The sequence below is a fragment of the Platalea leucorodia genome (assembly GCF_965183815.1).
Source record: "Platalea leucorodia genome assembly, chromosome: 1".
NCBI lineage: Eukaryota > Metazoa > Chordata > Aves > Pelecaniformes > Threskiornithidae > Platalea > Platalea leucorodia.
This window is the reverse complement of record NC_138823.1, coordinates 110,814,059-110,841,244: the sequence shown is the minus strand read 5'-3', so window position 1 is coordinate 110,841,244 and position 27,186 is coordinate 110,814,059. Positions and strand designations below refer to the sequence as shown.

Here is a 27,186-nt window from a genome sequence, read left to right as displayed (position 1 = left end):
ATAATGTCCGTGTTCAGGGAATAGCATGCCTGGAATAGCATCACCTGCCAAATAAAACAGGTCGATCAGGCATATTCGTACATTCCAACCTCCTGACCAGTTTCAACTACTGCTATTTTTAAGTTGCTAGGGAATATTTCTTATCTTTCACCTTCCAAAAATACAAACCTTCAAAAACTGAAAGATTTCCCTTTTGGACCTGCATTTATTTTTCTAGAGCTAAAATTTGTCTGGCTTAAAAATCACAACTAATGTAAATTTCTGCTGGACTAAAAATAAGTTTTATTTCTTAGGAAAGAAGGAAGTACATAGCTTTTCAAAAGAGACAGACAGGGCTTACATCTGGCTGTGAAAAGGATCTACATACTGGATTTCTAAATCGTGACATTTGTAAATGTTTCATTTACAAAAATGTTTTTATACTTTAAGGCTGTGCTGTTCCTACTTGGGGTGACCTGCACATTGCAGAGCTCCATAAACTCATGTGAAAATACCCTTTCTACTGTCTGAGCCTGTATTTCATCAGTGGCTGCTGTCCATAAGCTGTGTGTGCATGAGTAGCTCCATGTGTGCGTATCCCTTCCCTGATGTGCTTTGCGACCTGACCTTTTGCTCTGGACGCTTCTTCCCGCGCGCCCCAGTCTCTTGCCTCTGTGGCAGGAGGCAGTGTGCACATGCTATGGGTGGGAGCAGCTTGTTCCAGCTTTCCTATGGCCTCACCTGTCAGCTGTAACTATAGACTGGCTTGCTTATCCCTTCCCTTCAGGGGTCTTCTACCTTGGATGTGCCGATGGAGGGTGGTCCTTCTTCTCAGCCTGGTGTTCCAGGCTTCCTGCCTGTTTCCAACAAAAAGTAGGAAAGGGCTTTCTGCAGTCATCCCCACTGGCTCAGGTCACAATAGCGATGCGATTTGGTTTGGGTATGGGCATATGCCGACATCTCTGTCAAATTAGAGAGAGTGTGTGACGCAGAGTTCATGCTGCCTTTGTGCCAGCTGTGGGAAGCAGGCAACAGCTGATGCAGTGGAAGTGCCAGCTGGCCCCCACAGATACTATGTATGAACACAGCGTTTTAAATCTGATTCTGGGATCTCTTGTGCCACTAAACTCTGGCCTAAAATGTCTGCGATTTCTGAAGCAAGGTCATCCAGCCTAGCTCAGCTAAGCCTCCTTAAGCAAGCATGGTATTTTATAAACAATGTATCTTGACAAACAGTAATTACCCGTACATCTTAATAACGTGGCAGGTGTTGGAGCTTCTCTGGCAGCTTATGGAGACTAAATATGACAAATAAACGTCATGAGTGATGAAGCCAGAGAGCAGCATGGCTGAGCTGAGGGGTGCTCTCTGTGCCCCATCAGGACGAGGGGCCGGGCAGGGTTCCCAGGCTCCATCTCAGTGCAATGTTTCAGTATATGCTCACCTTTAAGTATCAAGTGTTTTCCCTGCCAGAACAAAAGGGACAGATCATAGGTTTAAATCTCCTTGTGTGTATCTAAGTGTTCCTACTTCCACAGAATGACGTGGGGAATTCTGGATAATCTGTATCCAGGATGGTCCTTTACTGAAGGTAGTCATTAGTAAGCCAAAGCTCTGAGAGCAACGGTGTGTACTTATCTGCTCTTTTTTCATATCTAATTTGGCATTTAAAAGAAGACACAACCAGCTATGAAGTACAGAGGAAGAAAAGAAATCATATCAGAGGGTTTTACTGTTGAAGGGTTACTGCGGAGATGTACTTTGTGAATGTGCCGAAAGGTTTCCACTGTAATACAGAGCAGAAAACACAGCTAGTGAAATAATTACTGACAATTAGCAAGTCAGCAAAGGGAAAATGTATTGTAGATAGCATTGCTGTTTATAATTATCCATTGCAATCGTTAATGAGCTCTTTAAATGGATTTCTGTTGTAAATCCCTCAAGGGAGTGGCACCAAAGAGTTCAGTGTTGGTAGCCCACTTACACAGTTGTGCTCTCAAAGGAGGAAGGTAAAACCAATGGGACAACATTGGCATCTGCTTGCTGCTTTATTCTTTCAGTGAAAGTGTAGTTTCCTTCGATTTAGAAGTCTACCTTGTTTAACATTCATGTACATATATTTTAATAATATGTTAGTCTTTGAGTTTCTTGGCTTTGTCCGTTGGGCTCTCTTCTGCTCTGCAGTTGGTCACACCATCAATCTGTCCTCGGGCACGGTGTCCCTTGTTGCATGGCGTCACCTTTGTTTTCTCGTTGACCTATGTGCTAACGAAGTGAGTGTTTCAGTGTTTACAACTGATGTATTTTAATCTCGGATTGAGTGCTTCACATTTTTCCTCAGCTTTTAGGGCGAATAATAGTTAATGTAATTGTCTTCAGAACTGAGTCTCAGCACCCACTCAGGATTGTTTCCATAGCAAGGTTGAGTTGGTTAAAGTGCATTTGTACAAATCTCTATTAAAAAAAAATGTCGTCATTGCTGGGAGAAAAAAAATCTAAGAGGTTGCTGGCTGGTCTCCACAGGTAGAGATTGCGGCCTTTTGATTTGGCAGGCCACAAATGTGAAATCTGTTTTGTCCCCCTGAAGCCAGGGCAATGAGGCCATGACCAGGCCCATCCTGGGTCACTGCTTCAGCTGCTTGAGTTTGCGGCCATTTTGGACTTCCACAGGCCACTGCATGTGAGCCCCGTTCCCCTCTGACAGGCTGTAAATGTCTACATATGTCTACTTTAATTTTGCTGAGCTGTTTGTATTTAGTGATGAGCAAAACCGTAAGTGCTGGCCTGGTATGGTGGCAATATGTGCATTTTTGTTTGCTTGAAAGCCAGGCGTAAGCTAGTAAGTTGGCAAGCGCGGCCCTGAGGCTGCAGCACGGTCTCACTGGCTGGTTTTTAAGCTGTTGGATAAAAGAGGGTCAAGAACCAGGCCCTTGCCTGGAGGCCGGGATGTATTTGCTCACATCTACACCTCACAGGGCTTGCAGATAGCTCTAGAAAAGAGCTTGCTGAAGCAGTCTGAAATGCAACTTGGAAGCAGGCTGAAAATTTGTGTGGACAACCAGAAGGCCGCTCCTCAGGCTCACTACCCACCTGCCTTTTATTTACGCATAGCCCTGTGCGTGCAAGGCGGTTGCTTCCTCAGCCTTGGTTTTCAGCAACTTTTTAGAGGTTATTCATTTTTATAGATTACTCCTTCACTTCTCTGGAGATCAGCTTGGTAGTCTGACAGCTGCTAGGTGTCTCGAAACACTGCAAGGGGACAGTGTGGGGTTTTTTTTTTGTCAGTCATTTAGTTTTGGAGGCCGAGAGCTGTGAAGGCACCCAGTGAGTGGGATTCTTCAAAAATAAATATCCTTTGCTGTACGCTGCAAAAAATAACCATATCCATTGTGATATGAGTGAGTGTAGTATAGATGCCTACACATAACTATTTTCTGTGTCTTTTTTTTTTTAAGGGAAGAGTTCATGTGAAGGGGAGATTATTTTTTGCTACCATTCTCTCTGACAGCTGGAAAATTATGTTTAATTAGATAGGGGGTTCATCCATGCTCAGATGTTTTCATGTTTGATAATTTTGTAGGGCTGTATTTTTTAAAATTACATTTCAGGAAAAGCTGTGATTTTTAAGAAGGGCTACACTTTTAAAAAAATCTAAATGAGTGAAAAAGCTAATTTCTCAACATGTGGTACTAAGCTGTCTAGCAGCTCTAGTATGTTCTGTAAAGCCAAAGGCATATTTTTAGCCTGACTCTGCTGTGCATGTTGTTGTAACAGGTGCTTGATGAGACTGTTTGCTTTGTTTATAGATGAGGTCTTGTCCGAAAACTTTTTGGACTACAAGAACCGTGGCGTCAATGGCTCTCACCGTGGTCAGATTATCTGGAAGATTGATGCCAGCTCTTACTTTGTGGAGCGTAAGTATTTTTCTAATCTTGCTGTGGTATAGTTCAGTGACTGCAGAAAGATAATTGAACTGCTTAAGTTGTTCTTATGTTGTTTTTATGCCCAATATGTTCTTTAGGAAAGGCCGAAAACGTTACCAAAAATCTTTGAATGTATTGAGAGGAACTGAAACATTTTATGGAACAGAAAACAACAGTTTCTGCAAGCAAATAAATTCTGTTAATGTTGGCTTTTTTACATATTTTTATACTGTTATAAATAAGTGATTTAATCCATTTTCTGTTATTTGGACTATATCATTAGTAATGAGCTGCATTAACTTTAATGTGGTATTAAGGAAAAGAGGAACTCGGGGGCATAATCTCACTCCAGGAAGATTCACACTGACTTTTAATTGGAAAACTTCATGGTGCATCTGGCTTCCACCAGATTCAGGTGGATTCAGAGTTAAAAAGGGTCGAGTTCTGATCATTATCTTGACTGATAAAAGTATAACAATATGTAGTTGCAGCAAGGTACACTGATTTCAAATTAATTGTTCCTTGTTATATTCCTACATAACCCAGGGCATCTGATGCAATACAGCGTAACTCTTTTCCACCCTCTTAGCAATCAGAATACAGAAACACTGAATTTGCTTCTGCAAACTACTATGTACCTTGTACAGCAAGTTAACATTTCCAGGCTTGGCTGTCCCACATCCCTGACCAAAGGGAACCTGACCATTCAAGTCCTTGGTCTTTTCAGAGTTACAATGTGCTAGTGAGAATAGAATTCATGGTTGTCTTTGGAGAACAGAAATAGGGTATGTGAAAGACTGGACTGAGATCTATAGCAAAACATCTGTGGTGAAAGAGCTACATGTATCCTTAAGAAGAAGTTAAGCATGAAGAAACCTAGCATGCAACAATTTCGGTTTTTCAGTTGTACTGAATGTTTCCAATGATCTACCTTAGTCTGCTGGGCAAAATTCAGAAATGTTGTAAAATCGTATATAAATTGCGTGACAGTCAGATATATCTGTTTAAGACTCTGAATTTGAGAGCAATCAAGAGAATCTGTGATATAACCTAAGTTCTAAAGGATTTGGAAAGGATATGAGTTATACTTGATTAGGTTAATCTGTGACTCTGACCTTAAGTATCTGATATCAGCAAGGATCCTGTATGTGGACATTTTACAGATACTCAGTCCTAGGAACAGGTTATCTCTTTGCAGTATAAAGAATTGCTGATGGTCTGTAATTCCTAGTACTAAGTTAAATTGAGAATGTTGTTCTAAAGAATTAAGGGAACTGCTGAAATGTCTACAGGACATACAGGATGCTTATATCCTATGTTTTGAAAAATACATTTATGGGAAGTTGCTTAATATATAAGAACATTGGTTTTAGTTATCCTGGTTTTGGGGCAGAAATACATGATGGGATCTAACCTTTAAAGCAGACTCTAATTTGCAGCTGCTTCTTTGAGCTGTGGTTACTAATCCATGAGATGGGTCATGCTTTCTTTTAGCTGTTAAAGAAGTGTGGGGAGGAGATATAAAATCCCAGAACTAGGTTTTGAAAAGGCCTTAGTATCTTGGTTTATTGAGGAAGGGTGGAAGTGGCGCTGGGCTGCTGGTAGCTTTCTTGCCTAATCCACAACAGAAAAGAAAGAGGCAATGTGAGAAATGCTTAGGAGAAAGCCTCTTCAAGGTGGGCCTCATCTCATTAAGGGCTCAACTGCACAATGAATTATGTCAGCTTAATAAGCTGCTCCCATTAGCTGAGACACATAGCTGTTGTTAATTGATTGCATGTACATTCTTCACTTGCAGTACTGTAAGAAAATGCAACTTAGCATAACCATCCTTCACTGATGCTTAAAACTAAGTTATACCACACCGTAGTTGGGCAGCCCGTGCTTGATGAGTTGCTACTCTTGGTAATTTGTTATGCTGCCATCATTAGGTTGTGAATCTCAGCCCTGAGATTATGTACCAGTGCACTCAGCAAGGACAAATCATTGCCCTGTCCAGAATTAAAATAGGAGAAAATGAAGTAGGCAGTAGTAAATAACAGCACGTGTGGATACTCTTAGAGCCACTTGACTATTGAAGTGGGAAGTTAAAGCAGTGAAAAATGTTGATGCATGTGAATTTTATATATCTAAAGGCATATTTGAGGGTTCCTGCTCATTGTTGAGACCTACATACAAAAGTACACAGCTTTGCAGTTGATTAAATGTTATGTTAAAAACTGCAGTGTCTGAAAACCTTATGTATTCTCTTTCCAAAGAGAACAGTGTAAACCACATTTCTTCAGACTTTTATTTTTTGGACAGAGATCGTGTCTTCCTTTTAGATTGCATAGAACACAATATTTGCAGGAATCAGAAAGATACTGGTCATCAAAATCAAACTCACCTAAGAAATCTATTTTCTTTTTCTTGCCATTCACTGCAGAACTGAGAGAACCTGGAGGACAGGGCAAGGGTATGTTCAGTGGTAACGTGGGATAAGAATTGCCATGTTGGTCCAAAGTTGACCTGAGCCGGTGTCCTGTCTCCAAAAATGGCCAATAGTGTAGACTTGAGGAGAGTATAAAGGTAAGCAAGTGTTAGTGAGTCTTCTAGCGGGAGTATTCTTAGCTTCTGTTAATCTGTAGCTCAGGCACTTCCTGAGATATAGGTAGTCTCTTTATTTAGTGGTTGTCAAGGCATATAGTAGGTAGCTAAGATGTGGTAATTTATTTTCAAGGTATCCATATTGTTTTTCTATGTGTTATGTTATACTTCCCTTAACTTACTATTGATTGGAGCCTTGCTGCTTATAGCATTAATTCTCTATAAAATACAGTAGCTCACTTGTGAAGGCAGCCCTTAATTTCTGCTTTTGCTGTTCCTGTAAATTAACCGTACCTTGGTATCAGTTCACCACATGACTCAATATTGGCAATTTATCAACCACACAGTGCTTCAGAAAATGTTATGGTATATACTGCAGTGTTTGGCCCATCATAGCTGGCAGGAGCCACAATAAAGGGGAAATCACAGTATGGCCAAATAAAGAATCAGCCTTACATAGTGAATTTAAAGTTCCCAGGAGCTTAAGGCACCCCACGCAGGCCGGTTTGGTTCCTGTTCTTGAAATGTATAGAGGTTTAACGTGTTTGGTGGTGCTATTGTGTGATGTAAAATAGGCTTATTATTGGGGGACCATGGGGATCATCCTGTTCAACCTCAGAAGTCAAAGTTCTTCTTTTGCCAACAGTTAAACTTTAGGACTCCTCACAGAGTGTTTTTGTACCATGTTTAAGGAAATTGCCCTTATGCTGTGACCAGCCAGCCGCTTGGCATAAAGAGCTTAAAAAGACATTTTTGAACTATTTTTATTAAAGAGCTGCGTGAGGGAACTTGAAAAATCAAAGGTATTAAAGACTGGCTGATTTGCAACAGTGAAATTCCTATTAATATGAAAAAAGAAGCGTTAGGAATGAGGTCAAGTAAATAGAGTGTTATTACTCATTTTCTGTATTTGGAATCTGGAGGCATATATAATGTGTTTGGGAGTATTTTGTTCAAAAGCTTTAATGTTCCCCAAGTAGTTATCCTTTCTTTCCTGTGTTTTTGAAAATTAACAAGCAAATGAAATATGACACTCTAATCTACGTAACCTGTAGTCACTACACATAAAGCCACTATTTAGGTACTTAACAGAATACTGACATCTAATCACTGTAAATGGTAATTTGCATGCAATGGTCTGGGACCTGGAATAGGAGTGAGTGAGTTTCTTTGTGGTGGCAAATTATTGCAACAGAAATCTTCTATTGGACACAGTTGTAATGATAATTACTGGCAACACCCATCACCTTGGAGGACCACACCAGGCAGAAACTGTGCACATGCTGCCACTATGGGCAGAAGAAACTAGCAATATTGTGAGAGATTTGTAGAAGTGCATCAGGAGTGAAGAACACAAAGGAAAGCATAGTAAGAAGTTGAAACAATTTTTTGTTAATTGTACTTCTTGTACTTTTATAAAACTGAAATTCTGCAATTTCAGATGCTTCTCTGTTGTTTAAGCTATACTTTCTTAGTATTCTCAGTGAATTGCCCAGTCTGAGTCGTTAAGGGTTACTTTTTCAGGTATGTTTAAAATCTCACTAGGTTAAGAAAATGCTTTTTATGTGGTAGGTCAATGACAATGCAAAATAGTTTTCTCTTTTTGGAACATGCTTCTGTGTTTTGGGGGTATTTGGGAAAAATAACATGTTGCTTTTGAACTTGCCGATAGCCTGGTTTAAGACCATCTAGAGAGCCCTATCACTTTTCAAAACAAAGAGAATTTCTTAACATGTACCCATACAGCATTTTCAGATACCGCAGATATTTAAAGTTTGTTTGCTTTACTGATCTATTTTTTCACCTTGAAAAGGACTAATATCTTTCCTAGGGAAGAGTATGCCTTTCTGCTTTGCATATCACAAACTTGCAACATAATGTTGCCAGACAGATATGTAATTGGTGTGAGCCGGGGAGGGAATTGCTTCCAAATTACAGCATGAATGCCTGCAGAACAGAACTCATCTCCTATTTAATACCCAGCAAACAAAAAGCCTTAACAGCTGCAGAGGCAGTGGTGCACTATGGCCAGTTTTCTGCATTTCTGCAGAAGTCTAGCAATTTGGGTTTTTATGACAGCCAGTGATAAACAGTAACCATCCACTGTAACCATGACATGATTGGGGTTTGGGGAGAGGAAGGAGGAGGGAAGAGATACTACGTGCCACTAGGGATGTATACTTTGTTTTAAGGCTTGGAGGGCACTGCAGTGAAAGAATCAGCCTATAATGGGTTTTCAGGAAAGTAAACACGCTCTGCTTCACTGCAATTTCTGGCACGCTTTTTTGGCTTATACAGCAATACAAAGAGAGAGTGTGCAAGAGAGAATTTCACTGAGGTGTGATGCAGCACTGTCCTGTAAGCACAGTATCAAACTAGCATATCCTTAAAATTATAAGAAAAGTTTTGACACTACGCAAAATTGCACTGAAGATAGCCAAATACTTGGGACCCTAGTTAATCTACTGGCCTTTCTGTAGATTGTTTTACTACCTGGCAACTAAGAAAACCATTTCCAAGTGTAACCAGTCATCTGCGTGGCACTTTTATGCGGAAGCTTATGCAGCCGTTGTTTGTTTAAATTTCTTACTGTTGTTGTTGCTGCATTTTTATTAATAACAAAGATGGATGATAGGCCTTGCAGAAAGCAGAAATTAGTTACTTATTCCTATTGACTAGCAGGGAAATAATGGTAAAAAAGGCATACAACTAAAGTCAGAGGTCTGAAAGGTCCCGCAACATCTGCAGGTAGAAAGCATATGTTCTAGGTCATGGTCAATATGTGCCATATATTTGTGCGTTTATGGAATATGTACAGAAACGTCCCCAAAACTGACAAATGATCAGCCTTTTCATCCGGGGCTCTCTAGAAAATATACCCTTTTGCATTGCTTTAGGAAGCTGGTATAAAAGCCTCTCTCAAAGTGTGAATAACTGAAGGATGTTGTAGCCTCAAATGTTTCCAAATAAATAAGATGCAGTCATATCAACAAAAGCTTTAATGAAGCTGGAGTATATGCAAAGTTTTCCTTTTCCTGGACAGGCTGTTGACAAGTCCAGGCCACTAAAATAATTTCCTGTCTCCATTTTCTCAAATGCCTCTCAAATCATATGCACTTCACTTTATGAAAGAGTGCATGAGGGGAGAAAATAGAGATAAGGCTCTTGAAGTCCATCCTGTTACACCTTTGAGCAAATTAGAATATGCTGTATGACTTTAACCTTCAGGAGTCCATGGGTGGTAAAAACTGGAGCAACATGGAAACATCTTCAACAATGTGAAGGCTATTTAGCAGAATGGTTAAAGGTGTCAGAGAAAAAACAGATATGAAGCAGTGAGAGAGACTTGTGCCCCAAAAGGTGCATCTATTGCTTGTCTCTCTCCCAAGGAAGACATACCATAGTTTTGAGGTTCTTTCTTTTCATCTCCTTGCATGTGTGGTAGTCTTATTGATGCTTTCTGGTTATCTTCCACCCTACACACAATTTTAAAATTCCTCCTTCTTTTCCTCAGCCTGGTACCCTTACAGTAGTTTAATATTCATATTTGGGCCAGGCTTGGCTTTGGGAAGAGGAGCACAGTCTGAGCCTGGATGAAGGCATTTCCCAGTTCAGGGCTGTTGAGGTTCCTCAGGAACCCTTTGCTTTGAATCCATCAATCAGCCCTTTAATCTTTGCCGTTGTTGCACTTCCTGTTAGTTTTTCTCTTACAAAGTCTTTCTGTGCCAGGATTGTAGGCAGCAACCTATCATAGATGGAAGCATAGGTCAATCCACACAAGGCATTAGGCAGCTATTTCTCAGCTTCCTGCATGGTTGTGCTGTGGTAGCTTAACTGAGAGACTTGTCTGTGAATCAGATTTTTTCTGTCTTTCTCTCCCTTTCCACAGCTTGTTTTGACACTTGGACATATTTTGTTTGTACTGTGGAGATCAGGGCTGTTTATTTGTTCCCACACAGGGAAGAAGATGCTTGTGTTGTAGCATGCATGCTTGGTGACACCATGCTGGGACAGCCTGGCTGGTCCCCACACTACTTGCTCTCTGCTTTTCATGGCAGTGCTTAAAGAAATTGCAAAATCTCTGCACAAAGCTGAGACTGAAGGGAGAGCTCTGGTAAGGTTGGTAATAAGGTAGAGTTTTCGAGAGCGCTTTCAAGGTGAGCTGCAAAGCTTTAAATGAGAAATAATGCCTGATCTTAGGGACGCTGAAGTCAGAGCAAGTCTCTTTCTTCAGTAAGCTGTAGTTCTCAGTCACAGAGACCACAGCTTGTGTGGTCTCTTGTCTCAGCTACTTAACCCTAAACAAGCACAGACATTGCATCAATGCATCAGAGACTGGCCATCATCTAATTCCCAAGGCAATGGTCAAGAAGTTGCGGTAACATTTAACTGAAGATTTAGTGCTAATTACACTGAGCCTTGGGGCATTTGGGACCTGGTTTGGACACCTGGTTTGGTTCTTGTTTGATAACTTCCAAATTTTAGTAGTTGCTTTTTTTATTACAGTAGTGTCTAGTATTTCCTGTAAAAGGTAGACCATCTTTTGTGTGCACTAAGATAGTTTCTGTCCTAAAGAGCTAAGGCCAGATTTTTGAAGGTATAAGTTCAATGCAAATGTTTGAAAGCTAGGCTTCAAAGCTGAGATAGGGAAGATAGATTAAAAGGTGAAAGGTGGAAACAGCAGCACAGAGTGAAGAAGTGACTTGTCAATGCATGGGTACAACTGCAGATAAGACTTCAGTTTTCATACTCTCTGCTTAGTGTCTCATCTTGTAATTTTAGGCCATCTCTAGTCTGTCTGCAGTCTGAACTATTGGGAATTACTTAAAAGTTGTACTCTGAAAATAAATGTGCCCTGCTGCATGGTATGTTCCTCTTTTGTTCTTCAAAGAACAGAGTTTCTGAAAGCTCTTCTGCTGGAAAGAGGGGAGAGGTTTGTGTGGGGCTGTTATGGCTTTATCAAAGCTGGAATGAGCCTCAGAAAAGGTGGTAGTGAAGGAACCAGAATTTTTCCTCTCTTCTCATGTTCCATTTTTGATTTTTAAGCCAGCTGTGGGCATGCTGGATCTGCTGTTGTTTTCTTTCCCAGATGTTGTCTGGTCAAGGGAAAGCAGTAACTTCCCTGGCAGTCCAGCAGCCCAACTCTTGCCTGGCCAATCGTCAACCTAGGAAAGACAGAGGTTTGTGGAGGCATCTTACTGGCTGAACGTAAGACTGATGCAAATGGTTCCAGCTTTGTTATTCCCCTGCAGCTAGGCTTGTCTTGCATATGGAGGCAGAAGGGCACTGTTTTGCCAGTGCTGCTGCGTGTCCCTGTGTTCTGGACACACAGACCCATAGGGTCAACCCCCAGCGCTGCCTGGTGCCCTGCATCCCAGAGTAGCAGAAGAGTGCAGCCTGGTGAGGATGCCTGGCCCCAAGGTCAGGTGCAAGCTAGTGCCAAGTGGTACCTGAGGCAACAGATGTGCCTCCCGTTGTGAGATGCAATGCCGTGTGATTTTTGTATCTTGGTAAGAAGATGCTTGACAACAAGGGGGGGGGGGGGGGGGGGGGAAATCACAGCCCTTTCCTGCTCTTGTCTCCTTCATTTATCATATTGTTTTCTTCATCCCCATTATTTTTTCTTGCACACATCTGCTCAGTCCCTAATTTGACTAACTCTCCTAACTTGGGAGATTTGGGAGGACACAGCAAATCGTGACTTTTTTGGGGGACACTGATCTTCTTTCAGGCTTGTTTGACCTTAAGGTAAGGGAAAAGTTGACAAAGAGTTCGCTCTTTCCAAGCAAGAGCTCATTGCTTAGCACCCTTTACAAGAAATGGGTAAGGACTGGCAAGCAGCTAGTAGTGCTGCCACTGCCAGGGGATTGAAGAGACTCTATGTGGTCCTTACAGCAATTCCTGCTTGAATCTGTCAGGAGCTGGGAATGCATGGCTTTCCATGCTCCAGCATTAAAATTTGTGGGCAGGTATAATTTCTGATCTGGTCTGCACCACTCCCTCTACTCCAGATCCCACTGAAGATATCATGTCTACATCCTTCAGCACTTCTGGAGTCCCTTGTTGATCATACAGTTGTTCCCTGGGATAGAGTTAATTTTTACGTAGAAGCCATGAGCCCACTCTGTACCTGGCAATGTGCCATGGGGAATGGTACATCTTCACTTTGGATCTGGAGGAGTCTAACTGTAGGTGCCAAAGTTTGAAAATATGGGTTCACGTACATGTTTATTTTGCCCTTCCAGCCATGTCAGCAATATCCTCAGACACACTGTACTTGCTTTAGATTCAGAACTCCTGTGCATGTAATGTGTTTTCTGCTTTAGCTTTGGTATCACTCAGGATACCGTAGTGCATATCATGCACTTGAGGAAATGACGAGAGATTCCTGAAATCTAGTAGGTGGCTAGTAGCTGTATTTTTCTCATGTAACGTAGCATTTGATAAATGCGTGAACAGATGCCTATTGTTTTGCTGCTTTGAACTTTGGATGTTAGTATTCTGCACAATGGGTGCTGAAGTCACATAATTTATTTTAATAGATCAGTATAACTTATATAATGTTGTTTTGTGATTGATATTGACAGTAAGAGATTACAATGTCATCTTGACTCACAAATCAGTCTTTGCCACCGTTAAAATGCTTTTGGAAAGTTTGTTTTGGATGATGCTGTCTAGGGATTTGGTGGAATTGCTCTGGAAGATAGATCCCCTCTCTTTGCTCCATTGCACAGGGGCCCCAGTGCAGTCCCCTTAGATATTTCCATTGGATGTATTTCTGAAGCTGCTGCAAGCCAAGTTAGTCCCCACCGAATTCACTAAGAATTGCTTGCATGCGGCTCCTGAGTGCCATCATGCCCAGCACCTTTCATGTACAACCATATACAGAGGGCCCAGGTGCAGACTTCGGCCCAAGTGGTTTTATCTTTGTAGAAAAACAGAAGACAAATGTGGTGGAAATGGGAAGCAGCTGTGATTGGAAGGGTATCAGCACATGCATCAAAAGGTCATATTTACTCCAAAAAAATGGTAAGGTACTGAGCCTTTTTTCAGTTATTTTTTTTTTAAATAAAAGTACTGTGTTCAGGTTTTTATAATTAAGGATATAAGTTCAATTCATGGATGCAAAATTATTCAGGAGACAAGGAGGCTGTCTTGGTGTCAGATCTCAGCACCATCAAACTTGAACATTTCTGATGATGGAGGGGATAGGGTCCCCAAGGACATGGGTCTCTGAGCAAAGGCTAAGTTGCATCAAGGGCTTGCCTGAGAGAGCAAACTCAGCAGGCGGTTTATTGACCAAGCCTGTCACTAGTTTAAAGGTCCTAAAGAGTAGATCAGTGTCAATAATTTACCATTTCTAATTTTGGAGAATTTTATGGATTTTTTTTGTAATCCTGTTAAAGCATACTGTCAAAGTAATTAATCAAAATGGAACTTGGAGTGTACGTATTAAAGATAGTTTTTCTTAGTTTATGGAGGCAGTGAGTTTACTTCACATCTAGAAGAAACGCTTTTGATACCTCTTTGCCGTAGTGAAGCACCTGAAGGGCTGCTCTTAGATGTCCAACATGGCACAGGAAAATCTCGGTATAAAGGGGGATAAATCCCTTCACGTAATACAGACATTTGGTTGTAATCCTGCGATGTCGTTGTCCGGTTTTGGCCAGCCACTCCATGTCTCATGCCTTGTAGTGTTTATGGCAACATTTATCTGACTCATACAATGGTATTTGGACAATTTTATTAGAAAAACTTATTTGACCTTCCATGAGGAAGGCAGAATTATATCTGTGGTGTAGTGCTGTAGTAACTCATGCTGCTTCTGAAAAAGTGCACATATGATGCAGGAAGCCTTTTGATAGCTGGCTTTTCTGGCTAACTAGCTAGAAAATCTAGCCCTGTCATCATCTTACTCCTGGTCCAGGGTTTCCTGCCCTATAGGACTGCCAGATGTCAAGAACACCAGTTATATCCAGAATAGACTTGTTCAGAGAGCGGGAGGTCAGCAGGGATGAATTATTGTCTCCCTGCAGGGTTCAAACACTTTTGCCCAGCAGAACTATCTTTCTGCAAGGTCTTTTGATATTGGTAGTAGGATCTTGAGAGCCTCAGATGAATAGCATTTTATACTTCCAAGCTATTCTCCAACCCTTTCAATACTTCAGATGTTCACTTTACCCCATTAATAGCAGGTATAATTTCCTCCCATGTCTCAGTGCTAATAGCTTTCTGTAAATAGTAAAAAAAAAAAACAAAAAACCAACAAAAAAAACCCAAAAAACAAAACAAACAAACAAACAAAACACCAAAAAAACCCACCCAAACAAACAAAAAAAAACACCAAACCAAACCCCAACCTGGAAATAGATATTTTTGCTGTAATTGTTTATTAATTACATTTCCATAATGATGCTTCTTTCTGTCCTTCCCCTTTCATCAAATTATCTATGCTAATTTCATTATGCATTCTCTCTTTAAAAGTTGTCTTGTCTGTGGAGTTTTTTTTCCAAGTCTCCTTTACCAAAAGCAGCTGCTACAGTGAGACCTCTTAAGAGCAGACAGCAGTGTTTATTCCAGACCTTCCCTTTTCCTTGCTAGCAAGAGCCTGTGTGCCTGGCAGGTACTTGTTCACTTCTGAAGTGGTAGGAAGCAGAGATGTGGGGAGGCAACGTGTTTGGTTACCTGGGGTGAGCTGTCACAATTCATTTGTAGCTCTAGACTCATTCCTGAGAGTAAGAGCTACAGGTCTGATTGCTTCTCACTCTGGGGCTGTTTTAAGGCAGCTTTCCATGATTAGACTGCGTGTACTGATAATCTCGCTTCCTCTTAGTGGCCCCTTCAGACTATAAGAAAGATATGAATACAATCATTCAATAATCTTGGGTTGTCTGGTCCAACTGCCGGCTCAAGGCAGGTCCAAGTTAGAGCAGGTTGCTCTAGACCCTGTCTAGTCAAGTTCTGACTGTCTTCAAGGATGGAGTTTCCTTCTAGGCAACCTGTTCCAGTGTTTGACTGCCCTCACTGTGATTTTTGTTTTCTTACACCTAATCAGAAAATAATAATAATAACAATGATGATGTAACCTAAATGTAAATGCATCTCAGGCCTCAAACATAAAAGTCAAACAAGTCTTATTTCATTTTCAAAGACAATCTTTCTCTACATTTTGATTATGAAGTGCATTGCTGCTATGTTGCAAGCATGAGGTGTAGCTGGGGTTACAAATAAGATGGGCAATGCATGTGCATCAGAATTTAAACTGTGGTGGTTGTAACTTGCCAGCAGTGTTCCCCCAGACGGGCTTCTGAGTGGCAGAAGTACAAAACCAGCAAAGTAGAGAGTGCAAACCCAAGGGAGAAAAAGCACTTGGAATGAATGTGTTATCTTTTTGCAGTAGAGGAGCACCAGGGAGCTTTCCCAGGCAGCTCGTGGGTAAGGACTCTTGGCTTCCAAGGGTCCCTCTGAGCTCAGCAGGCAGATCCCGGGGAAGGGAAGAAGCTCTTGGTGCAGCCCACATCTTGTGGACACCTCTCTTCTGCTTCTGGCTTCAGAAATCAGTCTATGCACAGAAAAGTTTACCGCTGCCATTGTCTAGCACAGGCATTACAGGCATACAGACTGCAGTTCTGCTTCTCCTTTTCTACTCCATTAAAATAAGCTTACAGTTGGAATGCATCAAGGTCTATGGGGGACCTTGTAGAGGTTTCAGAGTCTCGGTTTGTCTTCCTACTAACTTGCTGTTTATCCAGGCTGATGAACAGCACTTCTTGAGGGTAAAATTGCTTGATAACCTGATACCTCAGGGTTACTCCAGAGATACCTGGGAACCTGTACAAACTGATGTGTGATTAACCTCCCTGGATTGTCAGTCAACACTTGAATAGAAGATTTACCACACCAAAAAGTGATATGCCTACAGTGTATTAGATTAGTCTGTCTGCTTAATTGCTATACAAGATTTAAGGATGAAAGAGTATGTTTCTTTGAAACAGAATACAAATGCATTATTAAGATTTTGCTTTACAACAAGGAACTCTCCTTAGCTTCTCAGGTATTGTAGCTAACGCTTATTTCTGACTTCTGAATGTCTACAGTCTACATTAGCCTAGAGACCTCCAAGAGGTGCATTTTTACTGTGCCTGTTGATCAAGGTGTTTGCCTGAGGTGGAATGAGCCAGCCCTACTCACTTACAAAACACTAATTACTTTTTTTTTTTGTTTGTCACTGTGGCATCTCGTGGTTCTGGGGAGAGATGGAACTATTTCCTTCCTTCTGCTTGCCTAGGATTTCTTGATTTATATAAGCAATGTTCTGTAATTAGCACGCTTCTGGATTCAGGCTTTCAAATGTTTTCCTGTTTACAGGATGATACGGTAAGCTTTATGAGCTGCCTGTGAGGAATATTAAATCTACATAGCTAGTAGATTCACCATTTTCCTTTCCCTTTGTGAACTGCACAAAGTCTATGCATGGTATGTCACAAAAATGAGAAATTAATTTTGGTACAGTATACTTTGGTTTTATCCTTTTTTTTCTTCTTTTCCCTGACTCCTCCTTAGATTTTGGAGAACTCATCATGTGCCTTTTTTGTATTAAGGTGAAAACGTAAAAGAAAAGGCATATAGTGACATCTTGGATTGTAGGGGCTCAGTTCAGAGACAGCCACAGCAGAGTCCTCTGTGGTGTTTAAGGTGATGGGTTTGAGCTAATTTGTGTTATGTTGCAACTAGAACAGGCTCAAGAAGGCCATAAATTAAATGGGAGAAGGTGCTTGCTCTTGCAGAGCAGGTCTGTGGACAGCAGGATCTGAACTTCTCCAGAACTCAGAGATTGAAATCCTGCCCCTGCTGCAGTCAAGAGAACTAGCTGTCAATTTAAGCAGGTTTAAGGATTTCACCCAAGAGTGTTAGAATTTACTGTTTTAAAATTATTAACTCTCTCCCTGGTATATATTCATAGAAAAGCATGAAAATTTGATATAATTCCCTTTTTCTCTTTGTACTTTTACAAGAAGAAAAAAGTAACTAAATAAATTGCTTGTGGGATGAAATTTTCTATGGTGGTTTAAGGCCAGTACATGGGTGTTTTGTGACTGAGCTGTGAAACCATGAAAACTGGGTTAATGAATCCCCCGACACAGCCTTAACAGTAGCACTGCTAGCAGGCACCTCTGTAATTACTGCTTCTCTGTGAAGTGTGCTGAGCTTCTACGATGGATTAAAAATCTCATATTGTGCTTTCTTCTGTTAGAAAATGACTCAGCGGAAACCTTTTAAATACCTATAATATGTGCAAAGATAAAGTTTCTGCCTCTGAACTAGCCCATTTTGTGGAGTTTGGAAAATAGAATCTGGTTTTGCTTTAGCAGATCTATTTCTTTTTCTAAATTTCATAAATTTGTTGCATTTGAGATGCAGTGAAATGCGAAGTAATACTTCTGTGACATGCATAAATGATTTAGCTGACCTATGCATGTAATGTGCTGTGGAATATAAATCCAGTTTGTAGTGTGTTTAGCAGATTTTTTTTTTTCTTTACCTGGCTATTTTCAAACAGATTGCAGGAGCTTTAGAAATATTTTTGAGAAAGGCAGCAGGATCCAGTGACATGTGGATGTGAAAGGAACAGGTTACAGCTGAGGAGACTATATTTTTTGGAAGGAAAATGAGAAGAGGTGTGGTCTCTGTCCACTGAAACCAGTGGGAGTTTTGCTTTAATGAGATGAATCAGACTTTTGACAGCTAGTGTGTAAAAGGCACGTACTCTAGATGTTGGAAAAATATTTAAAAGGATAAATTAAACACAAAATTTGTAAGCAGTTTTTGTTGTTCCGTGGATTAAAAGTTACTTAGTCCTTCAAAACACTTTCATTTTAGAAGCCACAGCTTGTCAAGGCTGACATAAAGATTCCTGCATGCTGGCAGCTGACTCAAAGTATTATCTGCCAGCCCCCTCTGAGGTCATGACAGTCACTTAATGGTAGGTATATTCTCCAAGCCAGCAGGGAGGTGGAAAAATGAACCATCAAAACTATAAACCAACAATACTGGAAATACATTTACCTCTGTTGGAGTCTTAGTGCGGCACTCAGCAGTTGGATGTCCACGACAGCATTATACAGGTGGGCAATGTACATGCACATAGGCTTTTTTGACAGACCAAATTGACATGGTAAAAACACACATCTTATGCTGGCCTTTTGCTAGGAGGTAAATTTGTGTATCATCAGAGCCTGTTTGAGACTTCAGATCTGGAATATACCTGTGCTAGTAAAGGATCTCTAGTTGAAAAACAAGACACTGGATATTTTGTGTGCATGAACTGGGATCCATTAGTTTGTGAGGTGATGTCAGTTCACAGTGGGTGAGAGTGCAAGTATTTGGTTTTCAGACTAGAAATTCCCAGAGGTAGCAGAGGAAAAAAAAACCTACAAACCAATCTATTGCAAACCCATCCTGGAATCATTCTTTCTCTTCTTAGAAATGAAAAACTCCAATCAGTAGAACAGCTTGTTCCTCTCCTCTCGGTCTCAAAACTTCACTCATGGCCTCTGTTTGATGCCCTTTTGTTTTCAGCTCCCAACGCTGCCAAAAAAGACATGTTTACTGGTGATAGTTAATAAGACAGATACTTGCAAAAAAACACCCCACATTTACAGTATTTTTTAATGGGTTCTTTTCTGACCTGGTGAGTGAACTGAAACATGTTACCTGACAATACTTTTGCATGACCTCCTTGGCATCGTGAGTTGTGTTTTAAAACATGTAAGCTACAGAATTGTGAAGATTGGATGGGGGGTGGCCCAGATGTGTGTTTGAGCTTTTCAACAAATGGGATTGGTTTCAGGAGGCTATTACAGCTTCTGTAAGAAGGGGACGATTCCCCTGATGTTGGTGAAACCCCACCAGAAGACTCAAAGGAACTGTTTGGTTAATGCATCTGCAGTACAGTATGTAGAACAGGCAGACAGAGTTTGTGTAGCAGTGTGCCTGTTAGTGTTGTCATCGTGTTAGCTATACGTGACTGTCTGCATCCCAAAAGAGCTCTCCTTCCATAGTAGATGGCCCTTTCCCTCTGTGTGTTGGCTATAGGCACCTGCAGCCAGCCAGTTAGACCAGTAGCTTTCAGTCTCACTTTCCATTCCTTCTGTCCTCCTTTGAGATTGCTGGGCAAGGTGCCAAATACAGTGCTTGTCTGAATGCCATGCTCTCTTGGTGGGAATGACAGTGTTACAGCCCAGGAGTTTTTTAAAGTACAAACCTATCTGTGATTTAAGGGAAAACAGGTGTAGGGTAGATCTGAACAAAGAAATACTTCAAAAGAAATTTGGAATGTACTTTTCGGTTTCAGTGTGACCTGACTGATTGCAGCTTAAGTAATAAGTAGAGCTAAATCCTGTGATGACCTGCTCAATCCAATCCCTTCAGGTCAGCAGAGAAGCATGCATGTAGTGCCTTACCTCTACAGAGGCAGATCGAGCAGCTGTACCATATACCCGCTGAGAATTTAACTGTGACTGAGCTGCTGTGCTCCCAGATGCTAATACACTTTGTTTGGGCCCCTACTGAATGTTGTCATGAGCATTGCTTTGCAAAAGAGAATACTTTTCTCCTGTGACTGAAGCACAGCCTGCTATTATGAAAACTGGCTTATGGAAGGCCTAGCAAATGCTCATATTCCTCTCTCCTTTGGGTTGGCTTGCCAAAAATATAATTTTCTTCATCTTATAGAGGAGGAATTTAAGTCAGGAAAGAGTGAAACTACTACAGTAAGTCAGTGGCAGAGGTTTGAACAGAACCTGGGTTTCCTGACATCCAAGCATTTCAGCTGAATGCTCAGCGTGTTTCTGCCAGAGATGGCAAAGCGGTGGCCCATGTTCTGTGGGACACTTGAAGTCTTCAGCCTTTACCCCAGGCGCAGGAAGCTGACATCTGTGATCCAGATGGCAAGGAAGGGACACAGTGTTTTCCTTTTTCAATATTGCCACATATTAGGGTAGTTAGTAAAAGGTTGAGAATCTTTTGCTTAGGGCTATAGGAGGCATGAATGTGAGTGCCAAGATTAGGATTAAATGTTATATTTTTAGGTATATAACTGGCAAATTAGGGGAAAAAACATATATAATATACACTTAAGTATAAATTAGCAATAGTACATGTTATAAATGTCCAGGTGATTCAAAGGGAATTTACTCCAGAATCATCTGTTTCCACTACTACTCCCTTTTTTTAGATGCCCTATGCCTCTGCTTTTGATTTTGTCTAGGTTCTTTGCAAGCTTATTTCTGAAGAAGTGTTTTAAACATACTCTAGGTTATCTGCTGTCTGGACTGTATAGTTATCCCGCTGTATGTCGTCACATAACAGCTGTTAGATCTTGCTCAGGCTATTGATGATTTGCATTAGGGTTTCCTTTTCACAGTGCAGCAAATCCTATGGGAGTTAAGTGTGCTGTAGTTAGAGACCTTAGCCTTTACTATAAAAAAAAAAAATAATGTTTCCTGTCTGTCACCTGTGTGTGTGACTGCAGTAATTTCAGCTTGGATGAGCTTGAGCAAGCTGGGAGTTACTGCTGTCAGGATGGCAGCTCTGAAGGCTTGCAAATGTCAGCCCCAGCCAATGAAGCGAACATCTGCAGCTTGCACCATGGGTCCCAGCAGTGAAATTCAAAGCCAGAGAGAATGCACCAGCCACCTGGCAGACACCTTCAGGTGGTGGGCACTCTGGCATCTGTATACAGTTTTATAATCAATAGGAACTAACAATGATTTGAAGACTATTTTTTTTATAATCTCCCAATGTACATCTTGATATATTTTGTGAGAGAATAAACCTTCCTTACTCTCCAGTATCTTGTCCAGGCTGCCTGTGATTCTTTGTCCTCTTACTTGTTTAAATGTAGTATTTCTGTTCCTTGTTATTCCAGGATATGTTACAAGATAGTAATTTTTCACCTGCACAAATGGAGATTCATAGTAGCTTTTTCGCCACAGTCCTATATTTTTATTGCACTCGAAAACAAATACTTATCCTCTCACCATTAGATTCACTGGTCTTTTTACAGTCAGGATATTTTATCTTGCCTTACAACTTAATGTAACCCATTTGTATCCCCTTTGTTTTAGTGGTATCAAGTAAGTTACCTTTGGAATTGCTGGGTTTTAAAAAGTCATGTTTCATTTTGTGACTACAGCAATTTTCTTCCCTAATTATTAGATTGGAAATAAATGGTGAACAGAAGTTGGTAAAAAAAAAAAGTCACAGAGGGAACTCTAAGGTGAGAAGTAATAACATGTATAACACCTCTTTCTTAGTAGCTTTTTGATCTTTTCCTTCTTGATAGCTTGTGCTTTGTCCTATAAATTCCTAGGGAAATTAACAATAGGCACCGTAGCAATGGCACCTAATCAAAATGCCCTCGTGAGTAGGAGTTTTCTGAATGGTTGAGCAGCCACCTATGGGCCGTCTCAAGCCAAAATGTAAGAAATCCTTCACTGTAGAGTGGCTCAACCAAATGCTGCAGCAAAGTTACCTGCTTTCTACTTCTACAGTTGAAATTGTAAAGTGAATCACAAAAGTCCAATAGTATGCTTCCTGTAGAAGACGACTTTGTGGGCAAGCTTCAGAAGAGCAGCAGTGTTTGATGGGTCTGTCCTCATCTTTGTAAAAGAGAGCAGAGAGGCTCAGTGCTGTGTTCCAACATCCCGTATGGTTGTGAATCCAACTACAGTCAAAAGCAGAACTCCAGTTCATGGTTCCTGCTAAAAATGTGATTTTTCTAATGAGTAGGTTTTTCCTTCTTACTGATGTTCAGAAAGCATCATACAGAGTTATAGATCTAAATCTGATGAACTCCAGCCTTAATTCTCATTCTGGTGTAAATCTTTCTCATTTGATTCTGATCCTGAGCTCTCCAGCAGCTTCCTTCTCTCCCTTTGTGATCTTGGACACAATTTAACATCATCTGTCTAGGCAGAACTGCCTGTGAATTCCTTTCCTGAAAAGGAGTTTCATATGCTGAGTTTTGTTAGGACCAAGCTCATTGCTTATATATAGCCTGCTACTGTGCACAGTCCATATACTATCAGCAGTAATAGACAGGTGTTGGTGTTATTAACACCATGCAAATATATGAAAACATACCTAAAGCACAGTCACAGTTCCTAAAAAAGGAGTTGGATGTGCTGCTTTCCCTTACTGTCAGACAGAGACCCGAGCAGTTCTGAGGAAGGAAAGGTCCATGCCACGTGTAAAAGGAGGTGCAGAGGCACTGCTGTGGGAGTCTCCCTGGAGCCAGCTGCTGTTCCTCCTCCCTTTTTTTTGTCCTTCGAAGTGGAGGTGGTGGCAAATATGCACAGCACCATGTAAAGCAGTGGTGATTTTGAAACTTGCAGCGCATGGGCGCACACACTGTGAGCTGGTGTTGGAATAGAAACCATGATAATGAGGCTGATCAGAGTGTGTGAAGCTGGGACGCCAAGGGCTTTTGTCTTTGTGATGCATTATATGTTGGCAATCACCATCTGAGATCCTCTGATCTGCAGAGATTGCATGGTTGCAGTGAAAGAGGAGACCTAAAAAAGGGGGTGTGTGTCCCTGTGCATCCCAGCTAACCTGGGCTTTGAGTTTATTTTTCTTTTACCAGTCCTCACTCAAAAAAGTAAATACACTCCCATCCCTGTTGAGCTTAGCAGCGGTACATGGGAGATGAACTCTGGCAGCATTGCTTCAAAAGAATAAGGTCAAGTTTTTGTCTATTATACCCAGATGCAGCACTGTGTTTGCAAAGGCATCACACTGACGGGGTTTCACCAACCAGCTGTGTGGCTCCCAAGGCTCTGCGAGAACCAAAGAACATGAGCGTGCTTTCTCTGCCTGTGGTTTTTCAGCAAATGGAAGGAAGACAGGTCCTGCTGTTGTAAAGTGAAGTATTTGTAAGACTAAAAGGAGGGGAGAGGAAAAAAACCATACCTCGTCAGCATAGCTGGCATGCAGCTTTTATTCAAGGCTCGTGGTTCTGACTGCGTGAACCCAATTAGTTATAAATGCTTTGGATGTGTAAACAAAAAAACAGCTCTGTGTCGTGAAGACACAGAAGTCTCTTTTCCTCTGTTTAATTAATGCTTACAAGACCTACCCAGGTAAGTCTTTGGTGTACTAAGACAAGACCTCAAAGAACGCTGTTTTTCAGAACAACTGAACTTTGGGGGATTTTGGTCATTGGGTAATTACGGTGCAAGGCTGTTCATCTCACATTTGTATTTAATAATGTAACAAGTATTTAGTGGTAGAATTACATATTGTTTGCTGCTGTTCATTTCCTTTCCACAAAGAAGGAAAAAAGTAATGTGGAAAGGAATAAAATGTTTGCAAGATGGTAATGTGAATCTAGGAACCGGTGTGCCAAAGATCTCATTCTCTGCTGTGCCATTATCATGCTGTGACTGTCTCTTGCCTTCAGTAGAGTTATGGTGCCAAAACACAGGTGCTACTGTCCTCATCTTCTCCTCATGCTGTATAGACCTGTTAGGTGCCTTGCAAATAAGACTAAATAATCCTGAGGTGAAAGGAGAGATGGATGCCTTGCCTTGGGTTGCTCCCTTGTACATTTTCCTTGCCTTTAATGCTGCTGCCTGGAATACTGGCCTTCGTTTTGGTCTTCTAGATTTTGCAAATTATTTTCTTCAAAATTGTCTCCAAATAGTTCTGCTCTGTGGTAGAGTCAGGAAAGCAGAGAGTTTGAATTGTCATACTTGCCATTGCGTTCTTGGTACATGTAACCTATTACCAGTTGCCTAAGAGAGTACCACAACATCTCTTCTTACTCTTCTCTGTGAGCTCTTACTTCAATCTAAAGTAGCGTTTTGCTGTTGTCTTTTACTTGTATTAGAGTGTTCGTACTATAACAGCAATGAACAGTCTTTGTTGTATGATAACATGATGCGTAATTCTCTTAATCACTCAAAAGTAGGTTTTAAATTTGATGATTAGAAATAGCAGCAACAAACAATAATGTGCTTAGTGTAGTGGGTAACTGAAATAATTTGAGCACTAGGAAGCTGCTTCTACAAGCATTTTGAATTTTTGTTCAGCCATCCTCTCAAATTGACCATTTCTTGCTTTGTTGTCATGGAAATATTAGGCTAAAAATATCTTTAGATATGCAGTAGAGACAAGGAATCTGCGCATACTGATTCTGAAGCATGATAAATGTATTAAGAAAAGCAGCCCTTATGGTATTGTGAGTAATAGTGTTAAGCACTTGGCCTCTCTTTTATATCCAAGTGCAAAGGATTTCTTCTTGGTAATATTCAAGTCTTGTTGCCCAAGGACTTAATTGCAAGACTCTTTGTATACTGCGTGGCACATGCTTGACTGACTGTAATAGCTCCCAAACACAGTGAACACTGAGTTTTAATATTGCATGGCTTGGCTGCTGAACACAAAGAAACTGTTGTAAAGCATTCTTACAGTGACTGAAGAAAGCTTAGCACTTGAAAACGTGCATAGGTAGGGCTTCTGATTGGGAGAGTTTGCAGAGTAACAAGAGAAAGGATGTAACGTGTAAGAAGATCTGGGGGAATGGTGAGGTCCGTGATGGCTGGTTTTGGCACTAGCATCTTCAAAGGTAACCTTCCTGAGGTAAAAAATGAAAGACTGACTCAAGGGAATATTCTGTTTCTAATGTGAAATTCAGTTACACTTATCAGACATGTGATAAAAGACGGGCTCAAGAAGTGCTGTAGCAGGTGTCTTGAATTATAAACTGCTACTAATGTAAATGAAAACATGAATCCTCCCTTATTTCAGTACTAGGTTGGGTTTGGAGTTCCAAGGTGTCCCTTTTCATGCTGTCTTCTCCCTTCACAAAGCAGGCACCAGGTAAAGTTATGGCTTACACCTTCCTGAATACTAATCACTCATCATAAGACTGATGAGGTTTTCTGCTTCTGTAAATCTAAAGCAATGCTTGGTCCATCCACATTTCGAGATCAAAGGGAATAAAAACATGCTGTGATGTAGAGGGCTGTGTTTGAGGCACTTGGCTTCTGAAGTTCAAGCGTTATCTTTTGCTCAAGGCTGTGCCTGAAGGCATAATCCGATCATGTGTATTTAATTAAGACTTTAAACTACTGTTGCCCTGATAAAAGCAAGGAGCTGATGGTTCACAAGCATCTGCTCTAGGAGACAATTAACTTGAGACAGACATAATACCTGGAAGCCTAAAGGATATATTGCGACAGAGGCAGTTGAGGAGAGCTTGCTTCTTGTGGGATGACCCAGTGGCTGTGCATCACAGTAAAGAGAGGAGAGGGGTCCCCAGCTCTGCCCGTCCCTCCTCTTTTGCGGAGCCATGAGCTATTGTGTAGTTTTGAGTTTATACCTTTCTGTGCCGTCTCTGAGTCCCCTTCACAGTGCCTCTGCTGACACTCAACAAAGCTCAGGGATGTCAGTGTTTCTGTATATTTTCTACATGTTGTGTTGTTTTAATGTATATTGGTGTAACTGAGAACACAGGCACGATATCTCCAGTTCAAGTTCTTTTCCTGAAAATTGTTACAGACTCTAATGTAGCTAAGGGGACGCTAATACAGTGAAACAGATTGCTTTCTGCATGTGAGGCAAGGCTCATTTCCCGTGTACTGGAAGTGTAGAGATTTTTTTTGTCTACTAGTCGATTTTGATAAAGCACTGCCGAGTCCATTGTAACCAAGATGATGAGCAGTTTTAAAACAGAAGTGTTATTTTAAAACTTAGTCTGATATAATTGTTGCATTTCAGAAGTTATTTTAGATCATCTCCCTCATATATAGATGAAGCATGTGTTTGATTTTGCCTGCAATGTTGTTTTTCATGCAGTGTGCATGAGTGCTTAGGATCAGAGAGCAAACTTTAGGCATGGTTTCCAGTTATTATGGACTCAACTGTCACACAGTTAAAAATGCTTTGATGATTGCAAGTTTTTCTCAAATTGCTCACTTGCTAATGCTCATGGTGAAAAACTCATCGTTAAGCTGATTTACATAAAAACATTATACGCCTGTAGGCTCTGGAATTTCATTAAAGTCTCAATCTTAGTGCAGCCCTTATAATTTGCTGTTTGCAATATCTAAAATGTCTCTCTCAAACAGCTTTTCCTTTTCCTGATGAAAGACAGGTAAGTTGTTACAACCCCCCCATTTCCAGCTCTCATTCACTCAGGTTGGTGCCTATCAGTCCTTTCTTTACAACAGTCTGTAAAGGCAGAGCAGATAGATACTACTGTTGGGTTTGACTGTAAGTAAATAGATAAAACTCTTGCCTGTTCTGGGCTGGATCCTGCTGTCTTTATGAATATGGAGCAAATAGTTCTGTTGGTTTCAATAGGATGAGAGATGACTCAGTGTCAGGAATGGTAAGGCTGAGGTTTTTTTTTTTTCCTCCATCTCACATTACTGAAGATAATTTTAGGAGGAAATTATTATTTTCAAGGATGTGAGCTGTCTTAAGCAAACCCAATTTCAGTTCTATTACTCATGTTATACAATAAAACTTAAGAACTGGGTAATAGTCTGAGAATACGCCTCAGTGCAAACTGTAGGTTCTGTTCCTAGCTACGTAAAGGCTAAAACACCTTTTTACTAAAGACATTTAGCATCTTTAGCTACTGGCTGGGCAGTGACATCCTTCCACTGACATCTCCTGTGGTGGGTAC

At 40.9% G+C, this 27,186-nt stretch overlaps 1 protein-coding gene across 1 annotated transcript in view; it reads left to right on the top strand.

The window, feature by feature from the left end:
• Window positions 1-27,186, top strand: part of HECW1 (HECT, C2 and WW domain containing E3 ubiquitin protein ligase 1) — a gene marked incomplete at both ends in the record, with an annotated part of 179,009 nt that overhangs the window by 12,663 nt on the left and 139,160 nt on the right. The window contains one exon of the mRNA XM_082329339.1: window positions 3,786-3,893. Within this exon, the coding sequence (XP_082185465.1) occupies window positions 3,786-3,893 (108 nt within the window). The remainder of the gene's footprint in view (window positions 1-3,785; window positions 3,894-27,186) is intronic.